This window comes from Leopardus geoffroyi, chromosome B4, assembly GCF_018350155.1.
Source record: "Leopardus geoffroyi isolate Oge1 chromosome B4, O.geoffroyi_Oge1_pat1.0, whole genome shotgun sequence".
Lineage (NCBI taxonomy): Eukaryota > Metazoa > Chordata > Mammalia > Carnivora > Felidae > Leopardus > Leopardus geoffroyi.
The window spans coordinates 132,277,382-132,303,368 of NC_059341.1; the positions used below are offsets into that span (position 1 = coordinate 132,277,382).

The 25,987-nt window shown below is 59.4% G+C and overlaps 1 protein-coding gene across 4 annotated transcripts; it reads left to right on the forward strand.

Moving 5' to 3' along the window:
• On the forward strand, window positions 1-25,423 carry MICALL1 (MICAL like 1). Of its 4 annotated transcripts, XM_045466049.1 has the most exons (17): window positions 2-432; window positions 4,532-4,580; window positions 5,063-5,204; window positions 9,237-9,325; window positions 10,667-10,809; window positions 12,182-12,627; window positions 13,255-13,312; window positions 14,210-14,595; window positions 16,014-16,429; window positions 18,471-18,605; window positions 19,227-19,353; window positions 19,493-19,583; window positions 19,751-19,824; window positions 22,170-22,284; window positions 22,488-22,534; window positions 23,486-23,544; window positions 24,690-25,423. In XM_045466049.1, the coding sequence occupies exons 1-17, from the start codon at window positions 287-289 to the stop codon at window positions 24,693-24,695; spliced, it is 2,529 nt and encodes an 842-aa protein (XP_045322005.1). In that variant the 5' UTR covers window positions 2-286; the 3' UTR covers window positions 24,696-25,423. The 4 variants fall into 4 exon arrangements, with proteins under 4 accessions (XP_045322004.1, XP_045322005.1, XP_045322003.1 ...); XM_045466048.1 differs by having other exon boundaries at window positions 1-432; window positions 16,014-16,423; window positions 23,486-25,423; XM_045466047.1 differs by having other exon boundaries at window positions 23,486-25,423.
• Window positions 25,424-25,987: the final 564 nt, after the last annotated feature.

The window sequence follows — 25,987 nt, forward strand, 5'->3', positions numbered from 1 at the left end:
ACAGCGAGGGGGGCGGGCGGCCGGGCCGGGCCACGCGGGCGGCGGCTGCTCGGGCAGGTCCGGGCAGGGCCGGGCAGGGAGCAGCGAGCCGAGCCGGGACCCCGCGCCGGAGCCGGAGCGCGGTCACCCAGGCCGCGGCCCCGCCTCCTCCCCGCCCTGCGCCCGCCGCCCGCGGGTCGGCGCCCGCAGCTCGGAGCGGCGCCGGAGCCGGAGCCGGAGCCGCCGCCGGAAACCGGCCCGAGCGGGGCCCGGGGGTGAAGCCTGATCCCGGCGGCGCCCGGAGCTCATGGCGGGGCCGCGGGGCGCGCTGCTGGCCTGGTGCCGCCGCCAGTGCGAGGGCTACCGCGGCGTGGACATCCGCGACCTGAGCAGCTCCTTCCGGGACGGCCTGGCCTTCTGCGCCATCCTGCACCGGCACCGGCCCGACCTGCTGTGAGTGCCGGGGTGGGGGGAGGCGGGCGGGCCGGGGAGTAGGGCGGCGCGGGCCCGAGCTGGGGACCCCCGCCCCCCTCAGTGACGCGGAGCCCGGGCGGTGGCAGGCGCCGCCCCCCGGAGACCGAGACGCCGACCCTGCCGACGGCCCCGAAAGACTTTGGAGGCACTGAGCACCCGCCACCCAGGGGGGCCCCCCCTTCCCCACGAGGCCCCGCCCCGCCCACTGGGACACCGAACCTGTCCCCCATACTGGTCCGTGGCCTAGGGGCACCGACCCCGCCCATAGGGCACTGATTTCCGCCAAAGGGACGCTGAGCCCCCGTAGGCCTTGACTCTCTGAAGGGGAACCGAGCTCTCCTTGGGGACCCTGGGCCTTTCCCCGCACCACAGTGCTCTCAAACAGGCGCACTGAGCACCTCCCTCCCGGAGAGGGAGGCATTGAGGCCCGTCCCCTCTGTGAGGGGTTCCCCTTGCTCACTTCTGTGGTTCCCCCAGGCCGTCTTGTCTCCAGCCCTGGCACAGAGGAGACCCCCGTTAAGAGTGGTTGGACGGGTGGATATACACCCCCTACCTCCCACGGCAGTTAGGACACACATCTGCCTCCCAAGTGTGTGCCCCACAGCCCTGCTGTCCTCAGTGGGGCAGGGTGGCTGAGTGAAGGCTCATAAGGTCAGTCTGACAGCCACCACGGGGCTGCTCCAGGGTGGGGAATGGCCCCTTCTTACCCCCAGCTGCCCAGTGGGGTTCTCATGGAAAAATTTATTCCGACCCCCCCCCCCCCCCCCCGCAGTTGGCTTGGGGCTTTGACCTCAGCTGGTCCTGCCTTGGGCCCTGGAACCTCTTCCATTCATTCATTCACTCATTCATAAGACACCAAGTGAAAATTAAGCTGGGGCCCGCCACTTCTTGGGCTTCCTGTCTCATCTGCAACTTGAGACCAAGAGGTCCTTGCCTCTCTTGTGGACGGCGCCCCCGACAGGGCTCCCCAGGCCAGGCAGGCTCTGCGATCTTTCCGTGTCTACTGCAGACCTGTGCTCCCCCTGGGAGCATCTGGGGGGGCTCTGATGAGGGAGAGAAGGGAGGAGAGGATTGCCACAAGGATTCCATGCTGCAGGGGCGCGTGGTTCACTCTGTACCGGGGGGTACAACGTCTGCGTGCCCTGGGGCCCTGTGTTGGACCCTGGAGCAGAGGGTTTGGGGGGACGTGGACGCGGACGCGAAGCAGTTGAGGTGGAGACGCACACGGGCTTCTGCCTGCCGTGGGACAGGTGACAGCTGCAGTAACACAGACACAGGGTGGGTGAGCTCAGGAGTGGGGCTTGGAAGGAGGGAGGAGAGGGGCACCCACATTGGACCCGTGTGTTGGAAAAGAGGGCTCACAGGATCTTCTGTTTGGGCTGGGGGCGGGCCGCGAGGCGGCAGGCAGGGGACAGGGCCAGTGTGTGAAGGGACCTGAGAGTCAAGCTAAGCTTGTTGGGCCTGAGGTTACCAGTATCAAAGTGCAGGCTGTTGGGCTTTGTTCAGCTCCCACGTGTTCTAAGTGTGTGACCTTGGGTAAATCACTAGACCCCCCTCCGGGCATCAGTTCCCTCGTCTGTAAAGTGGGGTTGATAATAGGACCGACGTCACAGGATTGGTGTGAGGCAACGAGCGTGCAATTAACAGTAGTTATTGTAAGTTGTGTGATTAGAGAGTCGAGTATGATGAGTGTGTGTTATTCCTTCCTTTACTCAACAGTGTTACGGAGTCACCACTCTGTGCTGGGTCCTGCCTAGTGGCGGAGATGGCAGGAGCCAGGTGATGGCAGGTGCCAGCCAGAGGGGGCCACCTGAGCAGAGACCGGGGGAGGGAGCACTGCTGGGGCCTGTAACGCGTGGCAGGGGGGACCCGGAGATACAGCTGGCCCGGAGCACCAGGCTTGCTGGCTCAGGAGGGGGGATGGAGCCACGGGGGGCTTTGTGGGTTTTAAGCAGGGGAGGGCAGCTCCCCTTCTGAGAAGAGATCCGGAATCCTGTCTCAACGTTCATTTGTAGAGCAGGCCAGTGCCCGGGCTACCAGCCCATTGCACAGCAGAGAAACTGAGGCCCAGCTGCCACATGAGGCGTAAGGAGGATCTCCATGAGAGTAGGGGCAGGGTAAGGGCCGAGGGCAAGAATCATCTGCAAGGTTCGAGCTCTTGGAGCTGTGGGCCCTGCCTCCGCTAGGGGGTGGGGTTTGCCCTCCTGAAGGGGCTGGTTCATTGTTCCCCACCCCTGCCCCCCTCCCTCGAGGACAGAGACCATGTGGGTTTCATTTTTCGGTCCTTCGTCTCCCCCAGAGCCAAATAGAACTTCCCAGGGTTTTTGAAAACTCTTAGAAAATATCTCTGTTACTAAAGTCCAGATGTTGATGAGGGACAGAGATGGGGGTGGGGGAAGAAGCTGGAGGACAAACTAGTATCTCAGAGGCCCTTATAGTTTTCACACCGTTTCCGGAATTTATTCATTCAGTGAACATTTATCGAGCACTTATGAAGTACTGGGAATGGCACAGGGCATTGAGGGCACAGGGTGAACAAAATGTGACCCCAGCCTTCTAGGAACACTGCCAGGGAGGCTGAAATAAACTGCCAAGACTAGTTGCCTTTGTCTCATTGGGTCTCTGAACAAGCCTTTGCTGGGGCTGGGCTGGCGACCGCTCACCTATTCACAGAGCAGGAGGCTGAGGTTTAGGGATGTGAAATAGCTTGCTTATGGCCAGACTCTTAGGCAGTGGCAAAGTAAGAGGACTTAGGGACCCGGCTTTGGGGTCGGGGGAGAGGGAAGCGACCTGGCCAGATGTGGCAAAAGGGCTGAGGCTCATACGTAGTCAGCTCCCCTGTCCTAGTCCACCCAGCCTTGGGGCACCTCCCTCTGGGGTTCTCAGGCTCCCCTTTCCTGCCTCTGCCCACGGTTCATTGTCTGGGGCAGGAGGAGAAAGGCATGCTTGCCCGCTCCCTTGTATCACCGAGGCCCGCCCTTCACCCCGCCCAGACTCAACCCTAACCCTCCCCACCAACCTGGGAGGTGGTCTTAGAGCTCCCCCAACATACAGATGGGAAAAGGGAGGCCGAGACGACTGGTGACCTGCCCAAGGCCACACAGCCAGGCCCGGAAGAGCAGAGCCTGGGACTCTGACCTTGGAGGTGGTGCTGCCTGCTCTGGCCTCTGGGCCCACCGTCGGGGAGAGTCAAGGCGGCACTTTTCATCCATAGAAGGGCAAGGCTTTTGGGGGGGGCACCCGGGAGGCTGACGCGCAGGAAGGCTGTGCGAGTTGGTGTGGCCTCTCTGGGTTTGTGATATGCAGAGGAAAAGTCCAGAAATGTGGCTTCTCGAGGCCGAGTGGCTTCCCCTCTCTGGGTCTCAGGGACCTCATCCGTAAAATGGGATAAATACCTGCCAAATAGAGTTGCTACAAAAATAAATTCCAGACAGGAACTCGGCACAGGTCAGCTATCTGTGGCTGTTCCTGTTGTTACAAACATTAGTCCTGGTCTTAGTGTTGTCTTTTTTTTTTTTTTTTTTTTTTTAAGCTTATTTGTTTTGAGAAAGGGAGAGGGAAGGAGAGAGAGAGAGAGAGAGAGAGAGAGAGAGAGAATCTCAAGCAGGCACAGCACTGTCAGTCCACAGCCCAACTCGGGGCTCGATCTCACAAGCCATGAGATCATGACCTGAGTGGAGATCAAGAGTCAGACGCTTAACAGACTGAGCCACCCAGGCGCCCCTTAGTTTTTTGTCTTTGCCACTGACTCAGGACTCGGCTTTCTGGTACAGTGAGAGGAGGGATCTTAAACTTGAAAGCTTGGACTTGAGCCCCGCCCCTTCAGAGTGATTTCCAGCCTCTGCTTGGGATGCCAGAGGGGGCCATGAGCTCATCCTCTGCCCCCTCCTGGCAGACCTGGCTTTGTGAACATGTGCCCGTTGCCTTGGTTTCCTCCTTGACTGTCCACAGACCCCTCCCCCAACCCTGCTGAGGCCCACACTGGGGGGGATGAGGTCGGGGCCACTGTTCCTTCCAGACTCCATACCCCTGCCCCAGTCACCTCCTCAACGCTCCTCCTCCCCTTTACCTTTTACAGAGATTTTGATGCGCTTTCCAAGGACAATGTCTTCGAGAACAACCGTTTGGTGAGTCCGCAAGCGGATGGAAGCTCTGTGGGCTTGTAGAGCCTGTGGGCGTGTGGAGCGGGGTGGGAGTGGGCAGGGGTGTTGCAGGGCAGGAGCTGAGGCAAGGGGATCGTGGACCAGCTCCCTGAGAAGCTGCTTTGCACTGGGGCCCTGCCTGCTCCTCTCCCCACCCCCTTCTTCCTTCTGGCCCCCCTGTGTCTGGATTACCAGCCGGCCCTCCTCCAGGCCATCATGTGGGGCCAGAGGGGAGCCTATAGTCTCAGACCCTTCATCCCACTGAGGGGAGCTGGGCCTAGGCTGAGGGGCACCCACTAACCCTGCCTCCTCCTCCTCTTCCTGTTGTGGCTGCTTTCATACCCACTCGTGCACCTGCCCCCGCTCCCCGCACTGCCTCTACGACTCCGCCTTCCCCCACCCCTGCCCCCACTCCTACCCTTGCACCCTCCCCTCTTCCCCCCACGCCACACCTGCCCTCACCCCAGGCCTTTGACGTGGCCGAGAAGGAGCTGGGGATCCCTGCTCTCCTGGACCCCAATGACATGGTCTCCATGAGTGTCCCTGACTGCCTCAGCATCATGACCTACGTGTCCCAGTATTACAACCACTTCTCCAGCCCGGGCCAAGGTGAGAGGGGACCAGCCCTACAGGGAGGCTGGTCCTGGGGGTGGGGCCGGGGATGTGCAGGACTGTTTTTCTGAGCGTTCAAAGGGGCAGCCGGGGAGGCAGCACATCATTTATTCACCAGATGATTCATTGAGGCACTGACATATGGACCGAGTACAACAGCACCGCGCTGGGCCCCGGGGGTGCAGCCGCTCACGCTCACTGCCCTCGTGCAGCTCACAAGTCTCCTGGGCAAAAAACACCCAAACCAATCGCCGAACAAAATGAAGGTAGAGCGACAAAGCAGGGCGAGTTCATTCGCTGCCTGTGAGTTCACCTCTCTGGCACTCGCCCTCACTTCCTGTTTGCTGATACTTCCCTGGGGTTTTTCCTCCCAAGCCAGCGAGACCTTCAAGGTCTGAACGCTGAGAGGCTGGGGAACTGGGGGTGGGGCTGAGGAACTTGGGGGAGCTACAGGGTACTTCTCTGCCCTGAGGTTACTGGCTGCTGAGCCCCCTGCCCCGGGGCATCCTCCTGCAGAAACCTCCCTTGAGGACAGCTGGGCCTCTCCTTCTGCTGAGAAGAAATGGGCCCAGGGGCCCAGAGGGGAAGCGAGGAGCTCAAAGTCACATAACAGGAGAGCTGAATGGCAGGACAAGAATCCAGCTGTCCTGACACCTGTGCTGGGTCCCCGGGGGCCTTGCCTCCGCTCTCCATGTGGACCATCCCAGACAACCTCTTTAAAAAAAAAAAAGTGTTCTATAAAGACAGATTTTTTTTTTTTCTTGCTAAGAGTAAAACATACTTCCTGTAGAAAAGGGAGAACATAGAGAAGAGCATAAAGATGAAAATAATCTGTTACCCACCCAGCCATAGAGATCGATAGTGTAATTGAACAGATACCATTATGTGTGTTTTGGTAGAAATCAAAATGAAAGTACTTCCTGAGCACTGAGTCCTTGGTGAGAGGCAGTAGGGTGGGAATTAAGAGCACGGACTTAGAACTTTAGCTTTGCCATTGACTCTCTGGATGACAGTGGGCCACCATGGCCCTCTGCCTGCCTCAGTTTCTCCTTTGCGATGGGGATAAGAGTAGCACCCGTCTCTTAGGATTGATGTGAGGAGCGAGGACCTGCGAACCTGTCTGGTCCTTATTTAGGACTCAAGGTTGATACTATGACTTCTCTATTTCGTTGGTTAGAGTCTTAGCCTGTTTACCTAGAATTACAATTCAGTCTTACCTTCTGGAAGGTCCCTTGTTTCCAAACCCTCATCTCTTTCAACCGAGCTCTTTTCTGGAGGGCCACCCTTCCGAGGACCTGTGAGGTGGGAGGGGTGGGGAAGGGCCTTCCACAATACTGTTGCTCGTGCCCGCTGTATTCTTGGGTCCTCACCGGGCGACCCTGGTGGGCCCAGCTCCCCTCGCTGCGTCTGGGTGGGATCACCCCCGTTCTTATTGCTAAAGGCACAGTTGGTGCTTTTCATACAACTTGGCCCCTAAATGCAAACCATTTGTATCCCACCTGATGTTCAACCCACGGAAACAACAGCAGTGTGTCCCCACCCTGGGGGCAAAGCTGGCTGTCAGACTTCCCCAGATGGTCCTATACTGTACTTTCTGGGCAAGTAGAAGGATTTCAAGGGCGATTTTGACTAGACTTGACTTTCGCTGGACTGGGTAGCTTTGGAACCTGGCCCTGGCTAAGACACCACAGCACCGTGCCGAATGTTCCCCCTGCACCAGGCTCCGTGGTGCCAGTGACCCTGGGCACGGCAGCTGACCCCTGCCCTCCAGCAACCACGGCGTGGTCTGGAACCAGAGTGTGAGTGAAGGAAGCCCGGTGGCTGTGCGAAATGGGCAGTCACAGGGTGGCACGGGTGAGGGTCATCCTTCTTAGTGGGGCCCCTGAGGGTCTCTCCCGTAGCTCAGTTTGAGCCGCTCGCTGCCCCAGCCATAGTCATAGTGAATTGTTTTGTGTTTTGAATCCATCACATCCCTTCTCTGCTAAGCCTTTCTTCGTGGTGATTCCCCAGCCCCAAACGCCATCTTCGTTCCACTTTTCCCACCCACAACGTTCTTTCCTACCCACCTTCCCATCTTCACATTTTGCCTCCTCTAAGCAGCCTGCCCTGATTTACCACCCCCCCCCCCCCCCCGGTGCTCTTGGTGGCTCCCTGCCCTGTGGTGAACACATCAGACTCTGTTCATAATATTTTGATCACTCCTCCCTCTTCCCCTGCAGACCATCTCTGTCCGGTTCATGGCTACGTAGCCCCAACACCTGGCACTTGATCATTCATTTAACAAATATTTACCGAGCCCCCTAGGGGGTGTGCCAGGTGCTGGGGAGAGAGCCGAGAACAGGAGGGAGGGAGAGAGAGCACAGGTTAACAGTAGGTAGTATAACTGCAAAGAAGTCTGATGAAGGAGACAAATCACGGAACTGGGGTCAAAACCAGTGGGAGGATGAAGAGGCTACTGGACGAGTGGTCACGGAGGGTCTCCCTGAGGAGCTGACATCTGAGCTGAGCGTTGGACAGAGAGAAGAGGGAGGGCATTTGAAGATCTGGGGAGGAATGTTCCAGGCAAGGGGCAGCACAGGGGCCTGTGTGCTTCAGCGGGGAGTGGGCAGGACAGAGGGGATGAGGACAGAGGGGGATGATGGAGGGTGCTCCTCGATTAGGCTGCCCCGCTTCCAGAATCTCTGACGGTGACTCATCACACACGTTCCCATCACAGTCCAAGTTCACGCATGTATGTGTCACTGAACCAAGTTTCAGGAAACGATTCTTCCCCTTAATGACATGTGATCCACGCAGGGGCGCCTGGCTGGCTCATTAGGTAGAGCACGTGCCTCTGGATCTCAGAGTTGTCAGTTCAAGCCCCACGATGGACGTGGAGAGTACTTAAAAAACACCACCACGGCCGTGGCGCCGGGGCGGCTCAGTTGAGCGTCCAGCTCTTGATTTCAGCTCAGGTCATGACCTCAGAGTTTGTGAGTTTGAGCCCCGTGTCGGGCTCTGTGTTGATGGTGTGGAGGCCGCTTGGGATTCCCTCTCTCTGTCTCTCTCCAAATAAATAAATAAACCTAAAATAATTCTTAAAAAAAAAAAAAATAAAGTTTGTCAAGTGATATTTTAGACCACAGTAAGGAACTTGGGTTTTAGTCTTAAAATTATCAAACCGTAAAATTGACTTGTTGGGGTATATGGTTTTCTGAATTTTAGATTTTTATTTTATTTTATTTTATTTTATTTTTACATGTTTATTTATTTATTTTGAGAGAGAGAGAGAGAGAGCGAGCTTGCGCACAGCGTGAGCAGGGAGAGGGGCAGAGAGAGAGAGAGGGAAAGAGAGAGAGAATCTCAAGTAGGGTCTGTGCTGTCAGCACAGAGCCCAACATGGGGCTCGATCTCACAAACCTGAGATCGTGACCTGCGCTGAAATCAAGAGTCAGACGCTTGACCCACTGAGCCACCCAGGTACCCCAGGTTTTTATTTGAATCATGGGGTACAGAGTAGGCGCTCAGTGGATATTTGCTGAAATCATAAAGGAGTGGAGTCTCAGAGGGGGCTGGTGGGGTACGGTGGGTCTTTTTTTTTTTTTTTGCTTGAGGGAGTGCAAGCAGGGTTCTGGGCCACACCAGCCCATTTTCCTGAATCTTCAGACCAGCGCCACGTGGCTCCTCTCTTTTCCTTCCCTCCAACCCCCTTCCCCTGGTGGGAAGGGAGCCACTGGTCCTGCCGCATACTGGGCGCTGCTAATTCTGTGATCCTACTGCTGCCTTAGCGTTTACGCTGCCCCTGAGCGGTAGGAGTCACTGTCCCACTTAGTGGAGGCTCAGGGAGGTTAACTAGCTTGCCCTTGCCCTTGGCTCGGAAGAGGCGGTGTCCGCTGGCCAGTGTGAAGTCGGGGCCTGCTCTGGTCCAGCTGTGTTGGGTGGTCTGCCCAAAGGCGATAGCTGTGGAGCTCAAGTTGTAGGCCAGGTGGGGGCCTCCTAGGACTTCAGGGTCTCTACCTGCCTCAGGGTCTCCCTCCTGTCTCTTGGCAGCTAGTGTCTCATCACCTAGAAAGGCCCAGGCACCCTCCTCCCCGCCATCCGGAGCACCTACTCCAGCACAACCAGGAGACAGGGCTCAGGTAGGCAGATGCCTGGGGTGGGCGGGCTGGGGTCACTGCGGGGCTCATTCTTGGTGCTTGTCCCATTGGCTTTGGCCATAGAGCCTCCTTGGCCAGGGTGGGTAAGGGGGCATGGGTCAGATTCCAGTCCCGTTCTGTGGGCAGGGAGCTCCTTCTCTTTCTCCAGGGCTTGGGGTAGAATCAGGAGCTGCCAGGCCTGGGAAGGGGGCACGGGACAGTCTGCAACACTGACTTTGCCCTCGTGGCGCTGGCAGGATTTACACGTTATCATAGAGCGCATACTCCCCAGGTTCCTGTTGAGACAGGGTTTTAGCTTCCCAGCATGATTGCATTGTATCCTCTCCACACCTCTGGGACGTCGGTATTATGTGTCGAGAAAACTGAGGCTCCGAGAGGTTTCGTCACCTGTCCAAGGCCGGTCCCCTGCTCCCAGATGTTTAGAGGAGCCACACTTCAAATGTGGATAGCTCTTCCCGGTGTGCAAAGGGCTTTTCCCCTTTCCCAGCTTCCCCTTGCTGGAGGGGCTCCTGAGGGACGGGGAGCTGGTGCAGTGTGGGTGCCCGGTGAGCTGGGGCTGAGACAGTCAGGGGTTCTAGGATTCCATCTGCAGGAGGGAACCCAAGGCACAGAGGGTATGAGAAGCAACCTCAAGGTCACAGTGCTTGGACGTGGAGAAACCGGGATTTAAATCTGCAGCCCCAGGAGGGGAGGCAGAGAAGGCAGACGAGGTGGGCCTACGAGGACAGTCACCCGTCAGGGGCCAACCTGCGGGGATGAGAGAGGGGAAGGGGTAATACAGCCAGGAGCCGTCTTTCTGGCCAGGAGGGCCCCAGAAACCGGAAGTCAGGATTTTTGTTTCCATTCTGACCCAGTGACCTTGAGCCAGTCTCTCCCCGTCTCGGGGCTTCAGTTTCCTCATCTGCAAAGTGGTGACTGTCTCCCTCTGCTCCTCCGGGGCTCTGATGAAGTACATTACTACTGCAAAGCTGATGCGGACGTGGAGGGGCAGTGGCTTTTGGAGGGGAGGGGGACTATTCTTTAAAAAAAATTTTTCTTAGAGAGAGAGAGAAAGAGACAGAGTGTGAGCAGGGGAGGTGCAGAGATAGAGAGAGAGAGAGAGGGAGACACAGAATCCGAAGCAGGCTCCAGGCTCTGAGCTGTCAGCCCAGAGCCCGACGCGGGGTTTGAACCCACGCACCTTGAGATCATGACCTGGGCCGAAGGCGGACGCTCAACCGACTGAGCCCCCCCGGCGCCCCGGAAGGGGGCTTTTCTTAAACGGGCTGGCTGGTGACCACACCTCTATCCCCCCCCCACCATCTGCCCACCCTGTCCCTGCAGGGTGAGGAGCTCTCCTCCGGCAGTCTGTCAGAGCAGGGTGCCCACCGGACCCCCAGCAGCACATGCGCGGCCTGCCAACAGCACGTGCATCTCGTGCAGCGTTACTTGGCCGAGGGCAAACTATACCACAGGCACTGCTTCCGGTGAGTGGCGGGGGGAGCCTGGGGGGCAGCGGGCTTCACTCCCCCCCAGCACCCCATTTCCAGGGAGAGAGATTCCATGGATTCAGCACCTCAGGGGGCCAGGCACATCGTGGGGCTCTTCGTGCCGGAACATCTTCCTTATCCCCATTTTACCGATGAGCACACTGAGGCTTAGTGAGGGGAAAAGACTTGCGCCGTCACGGAGTTAGAGAAGGAGCTGAGCTCAGGGGTTCTGCCTCCAGCGCCAAAGCTCTCTGAGGCTAACGACCTACTGACAATTCAGGAGCTGCCTTAAATGCCCTTGAGAAAAACAAAAAGGGTTTTTAAAAATCACGACTTGTTTTCAACGTGTGGCTCCCAGGGGAAGTCAAGTTTAAAGAAAATGGAATAAGAGACAAGGAAAAGACAGATAACTTAGAAAATGTAGAAGAACAGTTTATTTATTTTTAATTTTTTTTAATGCTTATTTATTTTTTGAGAGAAAGAGAGAGAGAGAGAGAGAGAGACAGAGTGTGGATAGGGGAGGGGCAGAGAGAGAGAGAGAGAGGAGAGAGAGAGGGAGACGCAGAATCCGAAGCAGGCTCCAGGCTCTGAGCTGTCAGCACAGAGCCCAGTGCGGGGCTCGAACCCATGAACCACGAGATCATGACCTGAGCCAAAGTCAGATACTTAACTGACTGAGCCACCAGTCGCCCCGGGAAAACATTTTATATGTTGCGAAAAAGCAATTAGAAAATAGTCGAGAAGCCAGTAACTGAGTTACACAACATGCATTCGACTCTGGGTTAATTTGTGTCTATGTGAGCCTGTGTGTGTGTGTGTGTGTGTGTGTGTGTGTGTGTGTGTGTGTGTGCGCGCGCGTGTGTGTGTGTGCGCGTGTGTGTGGTCGCATGATGGCCGGGCCTGGAACCCCAGGGGCCTGATGGCAGAACTGAGGTGTCACGAGGGAAAAGTCTCAAGCCGGCCCATCGTTACACCAGCACAATCACCTTTGGCCACGAGCGCGGTGTTTTAAAGACTTTTCACGGTGTCTTCCAGTGGAAAACACGTTTGACACTGTGAGAGTTCTGACACGTGCCTGAATAAAAACCTGTGTAAACAGGTGCGCAGCTGGCATTAGAGTTCCCTAAAACGATATAGTCTCGCTTGTGCGATACACTCTGATGTGTCGTATTTCATTCTATTTCATAAAACAACACCAGCAACAAAACCCACGTTGCCTGGAAGTCCAGCGTACTGAGACAGAATCCAGGCTGGCAGGTGGGAGGAGGGGAGGGAGGGAACGGCCTTGGCTACTGGGGGAGGAGTAGCCGGGGTCCCGGCCCGGGTGCCCGGCTAAGTCGACGCGCCCACCCCACCTTCTCCCCGGCAGGTGTCGGCGGTGCTCCAGCACGCTGCTCCCTGGAGCTTACCGAAGTGGGCCCGAGGAAGGCACCTTCGTGTGTGCGGAGCACTGTGCCAGGCTGGGCCCGGGTGGGCGGTCGGGGACCAAGGCCGGGCCGCCTCTGCAGCCGAAGCAGCGGCAACTTGCAGAAGAAGCCGAGGATGTGGACGGAGGCGGCCCCGGCCCTGCTGCACCTGTCGTGGCTGAGGTGGATGTGCCCAAGGCCGGCCCCGAGGCCCGGCCCCAGATCCCCACCAAGCCCCGGGTTCCAAGCAAACCACAGGAGCTGGGCAGCTCTCCGGCCGGCCGGCCCACGCCTGCCCCGAGGAGGGCGTCTGAGAACACGGCCCCGACGCCCCCCACGCCCCGACCCCGGTCCAGTCTGCAGCATGAGACCCCGGGGGAGCCGGGTGGTGGCAGCGGCTTAGTAAATGGTGAGCGAGGGTTCGGTGGGGGGCCGGGCGCTTGCAGGGGTGTGTCTGGGGTTTTTGACTGTGCGTGTGCACTGGGAGCACTCGTGGAGGCCTGAGCTGGGCCCTGGGCCCGGACGTCCTGCTGAGGCCGATCTGTGCCTTCGAGGCACTGCCAGTGTCAAGGGGGAGATGGGCACAGATGGAGGGGTTTCTGGAGAATGTGGGAGCCTGTCACGACGGGGGAGGGGGGGCTGTTGTGGGTTGCATGGAGGCCACTTGGGGGTCAGGGGGAGCTTTGAGGAGAAGGTGATGCTGGGCCTGAGTTGAGGCAGTGTTTCCTGTCCGCACTGGGGACGTGTCCGCGGGCCACTCGCGTTCCCCCTTCTCAGCTGAAATGCAGATGGGGTTTCCGGGTACCCTGGCCTGGCCCCTGTGACCATTCTTTACCTGTCACCTTTGGTGCTTATCTAATGTCCCTGAGTGCCGGGCCTTGGAGGTGCCAGGTTGCAGGTGAGGTCGCCACAGCTACCTGGAGTCCCGGATCTGCCAGGCAGAAAGGGAGGGCGCCCCAGGTTCCCCAGTGCCCGACTCTGCCGCCTTGCCCACAGCCGCCCGTGGAGGCCTGTCTCACTCTCCTTTCCCATCTAGGAAGGCTGCACGAACCCCCCGTCCCCAAGCCGAGAGGGACCCCCAAGCTGTCTGAGAGGTACGCTGGCTCTGGGAGGCTTTCTGGCATCGGAGGCCCTGGTGGTGGGAATGGGGGTGTTCCTGGGGCCTGGGGGGGGCGAGGCCTCCCGTGGGCACATGACTCACCAGCACACGCTCCCGAGGACGCGCAAGGCTCACTCTGGGTGGGGTAGGAGCGCTGTGCCCGCCTCTCCTTCCCCGAGGCTCCCCCCGGGGTCCCCACTTTGGGGCAGAAGTCTGGTGGAGACAGTGCCCCCGGGGCCCCTTTACCTCTCGAAGCCTCTGCTGCCCTGTGAACATGGGAGAGCGAGGCCTCACTCAGAGAACTGTTGTGAGCATTGGCAGCTGAGTACAGAAAGACCCAGAAAAGCTCAGCTCTGTCCCTGGCTCAGGCCCTCCACCCCGGGACCCTGCGTCCTGCGTGCGGGCATCTATTTCCAACTGTTCTTTGGAGCTGTGCTTCCCCTGTGTGGTCTGTGAGGGAGAGGGTGGGCCCCAGCTGACATGGGAGTGCGCTCAGTGAGCGCTTGCTGTATACAAGGCACTCTGCCCATTGGATCCTTATAATAACCTTGTGAAGTGAAGACTATTGTCCCCCTTTCATAGGTGGGCGACTGTGGAGAGAGGCTGGGTGACTTTCTCAGCCTCATGCAGAGAGCCGCTGTGGGTCCTTTCCTGGGTTGGGCTCATGGAGGCTGTGTGATGTGAAGGTTCACGCTCTCTGGGCCTTAAGGGGCCCAGCCGACGTGTGACTGTAACAGTGCATTTCAGCCTTGGACCCAGACTGGCCCCCCCCTGGGCTGGGAGAGAAGGGTGCGGTTTCTCATCTACCTCCTTGGAAGGAACTGTCAAGAGAGAGGAGGCTGCTGTCCCCCCGCCCCCTAATGGTTTCTGCCTCTTCCCCACCTCCGTCCAGGACACCAGCCCCCAGGAAGGATCCCCCATGGATCACACTGGTGCAGGCAGAGCCAAAGAAGAAGCCAGCCCCCCTCCCCCCGAGCAGCAGCCCCGGACCTCCAAGCCGGGACAGCAGGCGGGTGGAGAACGGAGGCGTGGCGGAGGTGGCCCAGCCGAGCCAGGAGACAGCTGGCCTGGAGCCCAAGCCCTACAACCCCTTCGAGGAGGAGGAGGAGGAGGAGCAGGAGGCGTCCCCAGCTGCACCCGGTCTGGCCACAGGCCCCGCCCTGGCCCACTCGGAGTCCACACCCAAGTCCCTGCACCCCTGGTATGGCATCACCCCCACCAGCAGCCCCAAGACAAAGAAGCGCCCTGCCCCCCGAGCGCCCAGCGCCTCCCCACTCGGTGAGTGCCATCTCTGGGGGCCCCCCGGACAAAACTCGGGGCTCGGCTGCCTGGGTCAGCCCAGGGCTGGGGAAGGGTGGGTGGTGCGGTGGGATCCCCGCCGGGCCAGGGGCCACGTGTGTCCTCTCATTTAATTTGAGAGCAAACCGGTGAGGTGGGAGGTCACACTCCCATTTTGCAGGTGAGGGAGCTGGGGCACAGAGAGGGTAAGTGATTTACCCAAGGCCTCACAGCACATAAGCAGTAGAGTGTCAGGCAGGAGGCTCCAGACTCTGTACTCCTAACCCTTCGTAGTGGCCCGCAGGTGAGGGGTTGTGAGGGTTCTATGTGAGCCCCAGCCAGGGGTTCAGCGCAGCCCGGCTCGCGGAGAGCGTGCGGCAGGGGTTGGCTTGAGTCCGCCTGTCTAGTCACCACCCTCCAGTTGCCGGGCACCTGGGACTCTGACCTGGCTGTGTGTGACACACGCGTAATGACCTTGAGCGGTTCCTTCCCTGTGTCCGTCTTCAGTCTCCCCGTCTGGAAGATGGAGGTGGCGGGCCGGCTCCAGGGCGCTGTGCTCCCTCCGCCCATTGCGCCCTCTCGCGTCCAGGCACGTCGTAGTTTCTGTCGCTCGCTGTCTTGCGGTTTTCTCAGGCCTTGGGCCTGGTCGCCTCCCACCGCGGCTGGGGGGTGGCCCTCAGGACCTCAGCGGGAGCCCCTTAGACGGTGGGACTGAGAGCACGTGCTCAGTTCCCTGCTCCGGCCCCTGCTGGAGCCCTGGGACCCTGGAATTAAGGGTGGCTGGCAGCTTCCGGATGCTTCGGGCGGGATGAGTGCTGAGTCCCACATGGCTGTGTCAATCCCAGCCCTTCCCGGGCAAGTGCCTTCTCTCTGGGTCTGTGGCCTCATCTGGAAAACACAGATGGTGGTACTTCGAAGCACGGTGTCCATCATCCACGTGAGGACTAGCGCGACACGGGGCGGTGCCTGGCCAGGGCCGGCCGCTGCGAGGGCTGCTGGCTCCTTCCCTCTCCTGCTGGTCGAGGCAGAGGAGAGGCCAGCCTTGATTCCGTCTGCCCTCCCCTCCTCTGGCAGATCTGCCCCTTCCGTTGGGCTTTGCCCTGGGTCAGATCGGACGTGGGCGGGGAAGTAGGGGCAGCCGCCATGTGCACGAGGAAGTGGGGAACAATGAGGAAACCCAGCACGACAGGTGTGCCCCGAGGTGGCACAGCGCATCCCAGAGTGTGGGGGATGAACGCGGATGATTTGGCCCCTCCCGACCTGGGTCCTAGCACGTTGCTGTTCTCTGGGCCCCGGCCTCGACTGGACGCGGGAGGACTTGGGTTTCCAGGGCCACCCCCAGCCCTGGGGAGAGTGGGGGGCGTGAGGTGAGGCTGTACCTCCTCGTGTGGCGCTCACGTGCTCATTGGTATGCCCAGCTCTCCACACCTCCCGCCTCTCACACTCGGAGCCTCCCTCGGCTACCCCGTCGCCAGCCCTCAGCGTGGAGAGCCTGTCGTCCGAGGGCCCCGGCCAGACCCCGCCTGGGGAGCTTCTGGAGCCACCGGTCGTGCCCAAGAGCTCCTCAGAGCCTGCAGTCCATGCCCCTGGCACCCCCGCGACCTCTGCCAGCCTCTTCGCCAACTCCTCTCTCTCCTCCTCTGGGGAACTGGTGCAGCCCAGCACAGACCGGATACCCCAAGCCAGCCCTGGCCTCGCTCCCGACACTAGGGGCAGCCCGGGGCCCCAGCCAGCCAAGCCCTGCGGTGGCGCTGCCCCCACGCCTCTCTTACTGGTTGGAGACAAGAGCCCCGTGCCTTCTCCTGGAACCTCATCCCCGCAGCTCCAGGTAAAGGTGAGTTCTCCCCGCTTGCTAAGAGCTGCTGTCCTGTCCGGTGGATCTGTCCTGTGGTCTGACTTATTTGCTGACCCGGATGTGTCCTTCGGCCCATTCACGACTGTATTTGCGGAGGCACGGATTCATCCACCCGTCCACCCGTGCGTCCATTCCCTTGTCCCCATGCCTGGCCCTTCATGTAGTGATGCGTCCAGGCCCCTGTTTACTTGCCTGTCCCATGTACTTGTCCCATCGGGACCCCTTCACCCAGCCACCGTCTGTCTTCATATCCTTCTGTCCACCTTTCCATTCTCTGAGGCCCTGCTTCTGCCAGAGGCCCCCTCCCGGGCTCACCCCAGGCTCTGTCTTCTCTTGGGGGTAGAGTGGGCAGGGGGGCTCGTTTTCCAGGTGACCTTCGTGCCTGTTTGTGTAACTGTTTCTCAGTCCCGTGCCAAGGACTGGGGGTCATTAGGGATCAGGACATTTCCTCTAGGCGGCTAGTTCCTGAGGGCACCTCTCTTGTAGCCACAGTCCTTTTGGGCCACCAGGTTCTGATGGTCCACATCTGCACACTCTCTGTAGCCCGCTGGGGCCCAAGGCTCGTGCAGCCCCGGGGGCAGGGTGGCAGGACAGCTCATGGGGGTGGGGGGTGGTGGCCGTCGTCATGGTCTGATGGATAAGTCTGGGGAGAGAGGGCTGAGCTTTCGGTCCAGACAATTTAACCTGCCCCGGCCTGTGCAACGGCGTCCTAGCCAGCTCTGCCACCCACCTGCTGTGTGACCTTGAGAAGGCCCTGCCCCTTCTGTGGGCCTCGGACTGCTCTGGGGAGGCCCAGGGTTCCTTAGGAGGGGCAGGTAGGGGAAGAGGTCAACTTTGGACACCTCCCCCTTCAGGCAGCTCCTTTGAAACGTCTTCTTCCCATCCTGGGGTGTGTGTAAGGTTGGCTTGACAGTTGGTGCTGAAAGGCTGAGAACCCTGAGGAGCTTGGGGGCCTCGGGCTGTTTGGTCCTGCTGGGCCCCTGCGGGCGCTGCCCTGTGGGAACCAAACCCTGTCTCCTTGCCATGCCTGGACTCAGGCCCTGGTACTTTCCCTGCTTTTAGAAATCCCAGGGCAACTGCCAGTCCAAACGAATCCCTGGGCTGGCACAAGTGAGGGGAGCAGGGCTCCCTCCAGCCTCCCTGAGCTGCTTGGAGAAAGTTAGGTAAACGCTCCTGGGAGCACTGCAGGCCTCAAGTGAGACCTTTCCGTGGGGCCCACAATGACCGCTCTGTTTCCGATGAGCTGGGGAGAGCAGTTGGAAGACGCTGGCGCCGCTCGTATGGGCAGGCGAGGCCCTGTCCCAGTGCTGGGGCGGCCTGGCTGTGCTGGCCTCGGAGGGGGCAGGGGTCTCCGCAGAGGGTCAGACAGATGCAGGGCTGTGGATACGTGGAGTGGGGTGCAGCAGAGAGAGGGTAGGGGTCTTTCCTGGACAGGGAGGAAGCTACTCTTTTCCTCCATCTACTGGCCAGATGGAAGGTGGGATCTCTGCTTTCACACTTCCTGGCCGGGCGGTGCTGGGCAAGGAGCTTCGTTTACCTCTCTGAGCCCGAGTGCCTGCTAGAAAAGGGTGGTTGTGAGGCCTGAGTGAGCTGTCTGGCCCTACGTTCCATGTCCTGACCACTGCCCCGGTGCTCGACAGCTGCCCTGGCCCTAGCTTGGGCCCTTGGGAAGTGCATGACCTTGAGCCAATTAATTAACCTCTCTGAACTTGAGCGTCCTCCGCTGTAAAATCGGCCTTCCAATACCCATTTCGCAGAGAGGTTGTGAGAACAAGAGTGTAGAAAGGCATCCAGGGCAGGTGGCAGGTGCTTGGAAGTGGAAATGTTTGTTGAATGCCTCAGTGCATCTGAGACTGAATGCTGGGAATCTCTCTCTGCCCGGGCTGCCTCCTCCCAGGCTCCAGGCCATGGTCCCGTAGTCCCATAGTGATCAGGCCACGCAGGGGGCGGCAGAGGGGGGCAGGGCTTGTCTTACTGCCTCTTCCCCAGACTTATCCTCTGCCATTCTCCCTGCCTTTAGTCTTCCTGCAAGGAGAATCCCTTTAACCGGAAGGCATCACCCACAGCATCCCCAACCACAAAGAAGGCCACCAAGGGATCCAAGCCAGCCAGGCCACCTGCCCCAGGACACGGCTTCCCACTCATCAAGCGCAAGGTACCAGCCACTCGGCTGCCTGAGCCCTGGGGACCCCTCCCTTGGCCGCCTCAGGCATCCCCTGGGGCTCTCCCAGAGGATGGGCTGTCTGGGCAGCTGCCCTCGGATGCCCGAGGGTGGCCTGGTCGGGAGGTTTAGCTTGCAGCCAGGGGGATTTTGAGCAGACCAGCTGTTCTCAACCGGGCGCAATGAGTGGTGCATTTAACTTGTTACTAATAATAGTTCAAGGATCAAAGCACTCACATGATATACTTCTAGTTACACAGATTAGAGCGTTCTCGAGTTTATCTGTCCACTAGGGTCACTCTCTCACATTGTGGTATCATTTCTGGAAGGGCAGAGAAGCCGGGGGAGGGTTGCCACGAGAGGCAGGAAGTTGTGCCTCCCTCTGGGTGTGCCTGTTGGCGCTGGCTGGGACCAGGGGCATCAAGGGGCTGTGGCTACCCCAAAGCCACCCTTCCCTGCACCGGAATCCTATACCTGGCCACGCTGGGGGGTGGGACACAGCCTAGAGCCCGGGTCTGTGGTGGCCAATGCTGGCCAGAAATGGCTAAAGCTCCTGGAAGCGGGCAGGTGGGAGGAATGGGCTGTCCTTCAGGTCACCGGGGCATTGTCGGGCAGGTCCAGGCTGACCAGTACATCCCCGAGGAGGACATCCACGGAGAGATGGACACTATTGAGCGCCAGCTGGATGCCCTGGAACACCGAGGGGTCCTGCTGGAGGAGAAGCTTCGTGGCGGAGTAAATGGTGCGGGGGCTGCTGGGAGGGCCTGGCGGGTGGGACTTAGGGGTGACGGGAGCCTCTCTCCCTGGGGGCAAGCCCCAATGGCTTCTTTGGGGGCTGGAAGCACCGCCAGCCCTGGCCTCAGTGGGCATCTGGCTTCCAGAGGGCCGTGAGGACGACATGCTGGTGGACTGGTTCAAGCTCATCCATGAGAAGCATCTGCTGGTGCGGCGGGAGTCTGAGCTCATCTATGTGTGAGTCCCCCCCGCACCCCCCCCCCCAACTTGGCCCCCTGCTCCGGTCCCCAGAATCCGCAGAGTTTACAACGGAGAATCTTCCCTATGTTCCCTCGTCGCTGACAGCGCAGGGCAGGGCAGCCATGCAAGGGGCAGGGTTAACAGTCAATGTTCCTGCCTTCTAGTTTCAAGCAGCAGAACCTGGAGCAGCGCCAGGCGGATGTGGAGTACGAGCTGCGGTGCCTTCTCAACAAGCCCGGTGGGTATAGGCACACGTGCTCCTCTGGCACCCGCCTGGGGGCCTGGCGACATTTAGGAGTGGGCTGGGTGCTGACCCTCCAGACTGGGGATAGGCGGACACCGGGAGCAGGGCCAGAGGAGGAGAGCGCCGGGGGGTGTCGTCTGGGTCACGTAACAGGTGGTACACGGGCTCGAGCGATGGCAGGAGAGGGAACAGCACGGCCGGTGTGGGGTTGTGGACTCATGTGGCATCAGGGGTGACAAGGCTCTCAGGCAGCACCAGGCCTGGGAGCAGACTGGCCTGTTTGGGCTGCTCCCTCTCCTGGAACTTGTGGGTAGAGCGGCACCCACTGGGGAGGGCCTTCAGGCTCCAGGGCCCGGGGCTGCCCCAGGTGAGTGGGTGACAGCAGATGCCTGGCCATCAGGCTAGAGCATGGCAAGATTGCACCAGCGGTGGGAGGGAAGGTGGCTCCCCTGCACAGTGTGGCTCAGCGGGACCCTGGGAGTGGCTCTGGGAGAGGCAGGAAGGGCCTAGAATGGTGGAAGGGCAGCGGGAGGGATCGGGTGTGTGTGGAGTCACATGGTCCTGTGTTCTGCCACTAACAGGCTGGGAGCAGTCCCACTTGGGCTCAGGTCATGATCTCATGGCTCGTGGGTTCGAGCCCCGTATCGGGCTCTGTGCTGACAGCTCAGAGCTTGGAGCCTGCTTCGGATTCCATCTCCAACTCTCTGCCCCTCCTCTGCTTGTGCGCGCGCTCTCTCTCTCTCTCTCTCTCTCAAATATAAACATTTAAAAAAATTTAAAAAAACATGCTGGAAGCAGAGGATGGGGTGTTGGGGGGGGGGTTGCTGGTTAGGCAGGTTTCTTAGTCTCTCTGAGTCTTAGTAGCTTCAAGTGTAAGACAGGATGAAGGTACCCACCTTGTAGGATATTCTGGGACCAGGAGACAGTGGGTATGGAAACACTCCGTGCCCTCTGAGGGGCTGATGGTTGATGGTTATTATCTGTGGCCGAGTTGGGGTCTTTGGCCATGACGTGTAGTTGAGCCACAGCTAGGCAGAGAGATTAGAGGCATCAGGGCTCTTGACCACTTCTTGGTCCAGGCAGTGGACCTCGCTGTTCCCATTTCACAGATGAGGCAATGGAAAGCTGGAGGTTGAGAGTCTTGCCCACTGGTGGGGGGGCTGGGCTTCTAATCCAGGTCTCTGACCCTGGCCTGTTCCTGGACACACAGCCCTTCCTGTCTGCTGGGACAGTGGCCCTGCCTCTCCACTGACTGAGGAACTTGGGGGGCTTGGGTGAGACCCAAGGCAGGAGTGTCTCTGAAAGCCACTCCACTGCCATCTGTGACTCATTCCCAAATCTCCTGGAGGCTGGGGCACAGCCCCCACCCCCACCCCCCACCATGCAGAGGGAGCCACAGTGACATTCTGTGGCTGGGGTGGGCGCAGCACCTGCACCCCCAGGCCAACCTGGGCCTGGGCATATTGTGTTGCTTCTCCAGCCTTCTGTGTGATGGCAGCACGTCCTGGGCTTGTCATCCTGTCCCAGATGTTGCCTTTGCAGAGCTGTTCCCTTTGGTTTATAAGGCCCCAGATGGGGTAGGGACCCACAAAACACCATAAGGGCTGTGGCTTGGGGGGTGTCAGGTTCCCCGGGCTCCAATCCTGGCTCTCCCCTTGCTGTGTGATACTGGTCAAGGACTTAACTTCCCTGAGCCTCAGTTTCCCCACATGTAGGTTAGGGACATAACCTCCCTGGGCCCAAGGTTTGGGAAGCGTCAGAGTAAGATTTGATTTGGGCCGTGACTCAGAAGCCCGTGCTGTCCCCAGAACTGTGCTGGGCCACCTGCTCCTGAGCTTTGGCAAGATGAGGTGTTAGGACATTGGGACAGGACTAGGGGGCCTCAGGATGTTTCTTTCGAGACAGGGAGGCCTGTGGTGCCAGATGTCGTGGAGGGAAGGCTAAGTGTGGGCACCCTTCCCCTGGGAAGCTATGGGCTGGATGAGAGGTAAAAAGGCACAGGTGGGCCCCTGGGTGGTCCTGTGGGATGGCTCGGGTTCTTGGGAGGAGGCTGGAGGGGCAGTAGGTACATGAGACCTCAGGGACACCTCCTGGCTGGGCTCCCCGCCCCTAAGTTCCTGTCCCCTCTAATCTGCCCTCCTTCATGGCATTGTGTTAAGGTCCCGATGTGCCACTTGGGTCCACACACTGCCACACACTGCTTCTACTGTGCAAGGACCTAGGAGTCCCCTGTTGTCTCAGCCCGCAGCCGCCTCAGCACTTAGGCATTGGTTCCTAGCTTCCTGGGAAGGCAGGCGGGTTTCCCACCACTCACGCCCCCGACCTTTCTCCCTGGGCAGAAAAGGACTGGACAGAGGAGGACCGGGGCCGAGAGAAGGTGCTGATGCGGGAGCTCGTGACCCTCATCGAGCAGCGCAACGCCATCGTCAACTGCCTGGATGAGGACCGGCAGAGGTGACATGGCTGGGGAAGGGCTACCCCCTGGGGTTCCTTGCCGGAGGGGTCCGGAGGAGCAGGCCCGGCCAGCCCTGTCCTCACTGCCAGCGATCCCAGCGCACCCTTGCTCAACCCTGTCGGAGGGACTCAGAGGCTGGAGGGGACTGAGAATATCCGGGCCTTCCTCCTGTGGGACCCTCGGCTTCCCCTTCTCGTTTCAGGGAGGAAGAGGAAGACAAGATGTTGGAAGCCATGATCAGGAGGAAAGGTGAGGCCCTCCTGGGGCTCTGGTTCACCAGAACGGTTGGCGGGCAGGTTGAACAGAGGGTCGGAGCGGATGCTACAGGGACGTTGTGTGCAGACTCCCAGCCTCTCTCTTGCCGGGAGGGCCGTGTGTGGCGAGAAGGCCTATGGCCCGGGCTGGGAGTGGGGGGCTACGGGGAGGGCTGTGGTGGGCAAGGGGCACTTTCCTAGGGTGGCTGCCTGAAGCCAGGCATTCCTCCTTGACATCTGGAGCTGATCTTGGAGGAGTTGGCGGCCTCACACAGCAGTGCCTACCAGAGATGAGACAGTGCCTGGAATGGTGGAAAGGGCACTGGCCGCGGAGTCAGGAGACCTGGGTTTAATCTTGGTTCCACCAGTGACTCATTCTGTGGCTTTGTGGTTGGGTCTGGACTCTAGTCAGGCTGCTTGGGTTCCAGTCCCAGATCTGGAACTTACTAGCTGGGTGACTTGGAGCCCCAGCCGTTTCAGCCCTGTAGGCCTCCCCCTCCTTGTCTGCAGATTGGGGGTGATAGGGGCACCCCTTCACGGGAGGGCTATTCAGATAATGCATGTAAACAAAGCACTTAGCCCCGGGGCCTGGCAACTGCAAAGAGCTCTGTTGGTGTTAGTTCATTTCAAAGGCCCACATTCTCGTTGTCTATAGGCAGATGATTTCTGAGGTTCCTTCCAGCTCTGTCCGTGTTTGCGTTGTAACCCACAGAGCTGAGCACCAGCCTAGGGGTCGGGCCTTTTCATGATAAATCTTGGCCATGCTTCAGAGTTCCAGACTGTTTTCACATTTGTTGATTTCCGGATCCTTGCCAGAAACCCCATCCTGTGGGCCCAGAAAGGTGAAGGGACCTGCCCAAGGTTCCACACGAGGTGGAGGGGCGGAGCTGGGCCTCCGTCACGGCCCCTGGCCTCTCCCGACGTACTCCCCCTTTCTCTTCTGCAGAGTTCCAGAGGGAGGCTGAACCCGAGGGCAAGAAAAAGGGGAAGTTCAAGACCATGAAGGTGCTGAAGCTGCTAGGGAACAAGCGTGATACCAAGAGCAAGTCCCCGGGGGACAAGAGCTAACAGCGAGGGCAGCCAGCTAGGACTTTCACCCCTCCTGGCTCGGCCCCTGGGCTGTGCTCCACTCGAGGGTGGCGGGGGGTGGGGGTGGGGGTGGGGGGCTCCCTGCTTCCCATCAGGATCAGTCCTGAGGAAAGATGATGCAAGGGGAGGGGGCCTCTCGGTCACAGCCTCTCCCTCCTCAGGGTCCTGTTGCTGGTCTGGGCCAAAGAGTTTTCTTCCCCCTTCTCTGAGCCATAGGCAGCTGTGGCTCAGCTCTGCCCAGTCTGGTTCTGGTGATTCTGACCCACGGAGCGAGCAGGGTCCTGGGTCCAGGATCTAGGGAGGGGCCGCGGCCCAGCACACCCGCCTTGCCCACCACCCAGCCCCTGCTGTGACGGGCAGCCCCTTGGTCCCTCCTCTTCCCTTCTGTACTGTGTCCAGATGGGATTCTTAGCTGTCACAGTTCTGACCTGGAGGTCCTTCCGCCCGCGTGGTCTGCCCATGGCGGACCTCCGGCCGGGGTCTCCTGCCTTCAGGCCTCTGCTGCTGTTGGCAGGCCAGCACTCAGGGCTTGGTGGCGCTGGCTTCTTCCTGCCCCAGCCCTGGCTCTGCGTCCCCGTTTTCCTTTCCAGTGCAGGTGGCCCTGAATCTGTTTCTCCTCACTCAGGAGCTCTATTTATGAAGTCTAATTAGGTTTGAGCTCATTACTGTGTCCTCAGACACAAACGGGCCTGATGGACAAATCCCTCCCTCTGTCCCTCAGAGTTCTAGGAGGGGCCTCTCTCATTTCCCCTGGTTCCATAGGAAACCTAACCCCCCCCCCCCCCCGAGCCACGGGGCTGGGCGGCCACCCCGGGTGGATGAGGGTCTCTGGGAGGCAGGCCCCGTGGCAGTTCCGGTCCCCGATCATCAGCCGAGGGAGGATGTTTCACAGAGGTGCTAATCCTGGTTCCTTAACACATTGTAGTCTGACCCCTCACTTAGACCTCCCCCCACCTCCCCCAGGGCTGGGGATGGTGGGCCTGTTCCTGCGTGTGGCCGTCACCAGTCTGTCTACTCACACTCGACTGTTGTCCGTTCTCTCCTAACTTGTTCCCCTGAAGGACTGATGGCCACTTACCCCACTGAGATGGCCAGGGGAGAGGAGGAGCCGATGGGGACAATGGCCTTTTCCCCAGGGAATGTGTCCAGCAGCTCTCGGTCAAAGCACTGTTGCTATAAGCTATCTCTGGGGTGCTCCAGGGCACCCCCCTCAGCACACCTCTGGGGAAAGTACGCACTGTATTAACTCACGAGGATTTTCCTCGCCAACAATAAATGGAGACAACCTCAGCTGCCGGTGCCCTGGAGCCTTGGGTGCTTTGCCCTTAGCCAGGTCTGCCTACTTCCCTGTGTCTGCCGCATGCCGTGGCCGGACATCTCTGGTCACCTGGGCGGGACCTGTGGGGCCGTCCCTGCCAGGGAGCCTTGGTCCTCAGTGCCTGCCAGTGGGCAGGACTCTTCTGCAGCTGGGAGAGGTGGCTCCCACACCTGCACAGCCCCTGGCGGTCTCCTTCCAGACGTGCCTGTTGACCTGGAGCTGGTCACCAACTCCACAAAGGCTTTCAGGGGCCAGGCAGGTCACATGCGTGACCAGGCGGGGTATAACCTGCGGAGTGGCTCTGGCAGGCTGTCTGGGTGTCTGGAGACTCAGGTGGTGGGGACTGGGGTGAACTGGGGTGTCTATGCCCCCAACTAAAGGGGGAAGTTCTTCGTTACTTAAGTCAACTGTAGTTTGTGGGAACGTGGGCCCAGTGTTGCCAGACTCTTCCATTTCTCAAAAGAAGCTAGAAATCCAGATTGCGTGTGCGTGTGATTTGTAAACGTTGGCAACGGATCTGAATTTAAATCAAGGGTAGGCTGTATTGTCACGGGTGGCCAAATTTGTCCTGGCATTCTCCAGTTTGCTGCCTCTGGGCTATGTGAGGGGCCCTTTGAGGTGGAGGACAGCTGTCCTTGTCATATTATACCCTCTGCCCTCAGGTTCTGGAGGGTGTGTGGACACAGGCCTCCCATGGAAATGTTCCTGAGCCAGCCCTTCATCTGGCCTCTTCTACTTTACCTGTTCGGGGCTACGGGGCCATGTTTGTTCTGCAACCCAAAGCTTGGGTCATGTATGTGGCCTGTAGGATGATATGCATCCCTCCAGGTGGGAGTGTTGGTTGAAATTGCCAAAAAAATTTTTTGGGGGGTGAAAAGGGGGCTTTTGTTAAAGCACGGGGACGGGACCCGTGGGTAGGAAGAGTGGCCTAAATTTCCAAAATATTTTGACGTGTGGGGAGAGGAAAGTGTCAGAATACCGGAGAACGTAGGGCTCGTGGCTGTGAGAAGAAATGGGGACGTGCATGTGCCGTGTGCCAGG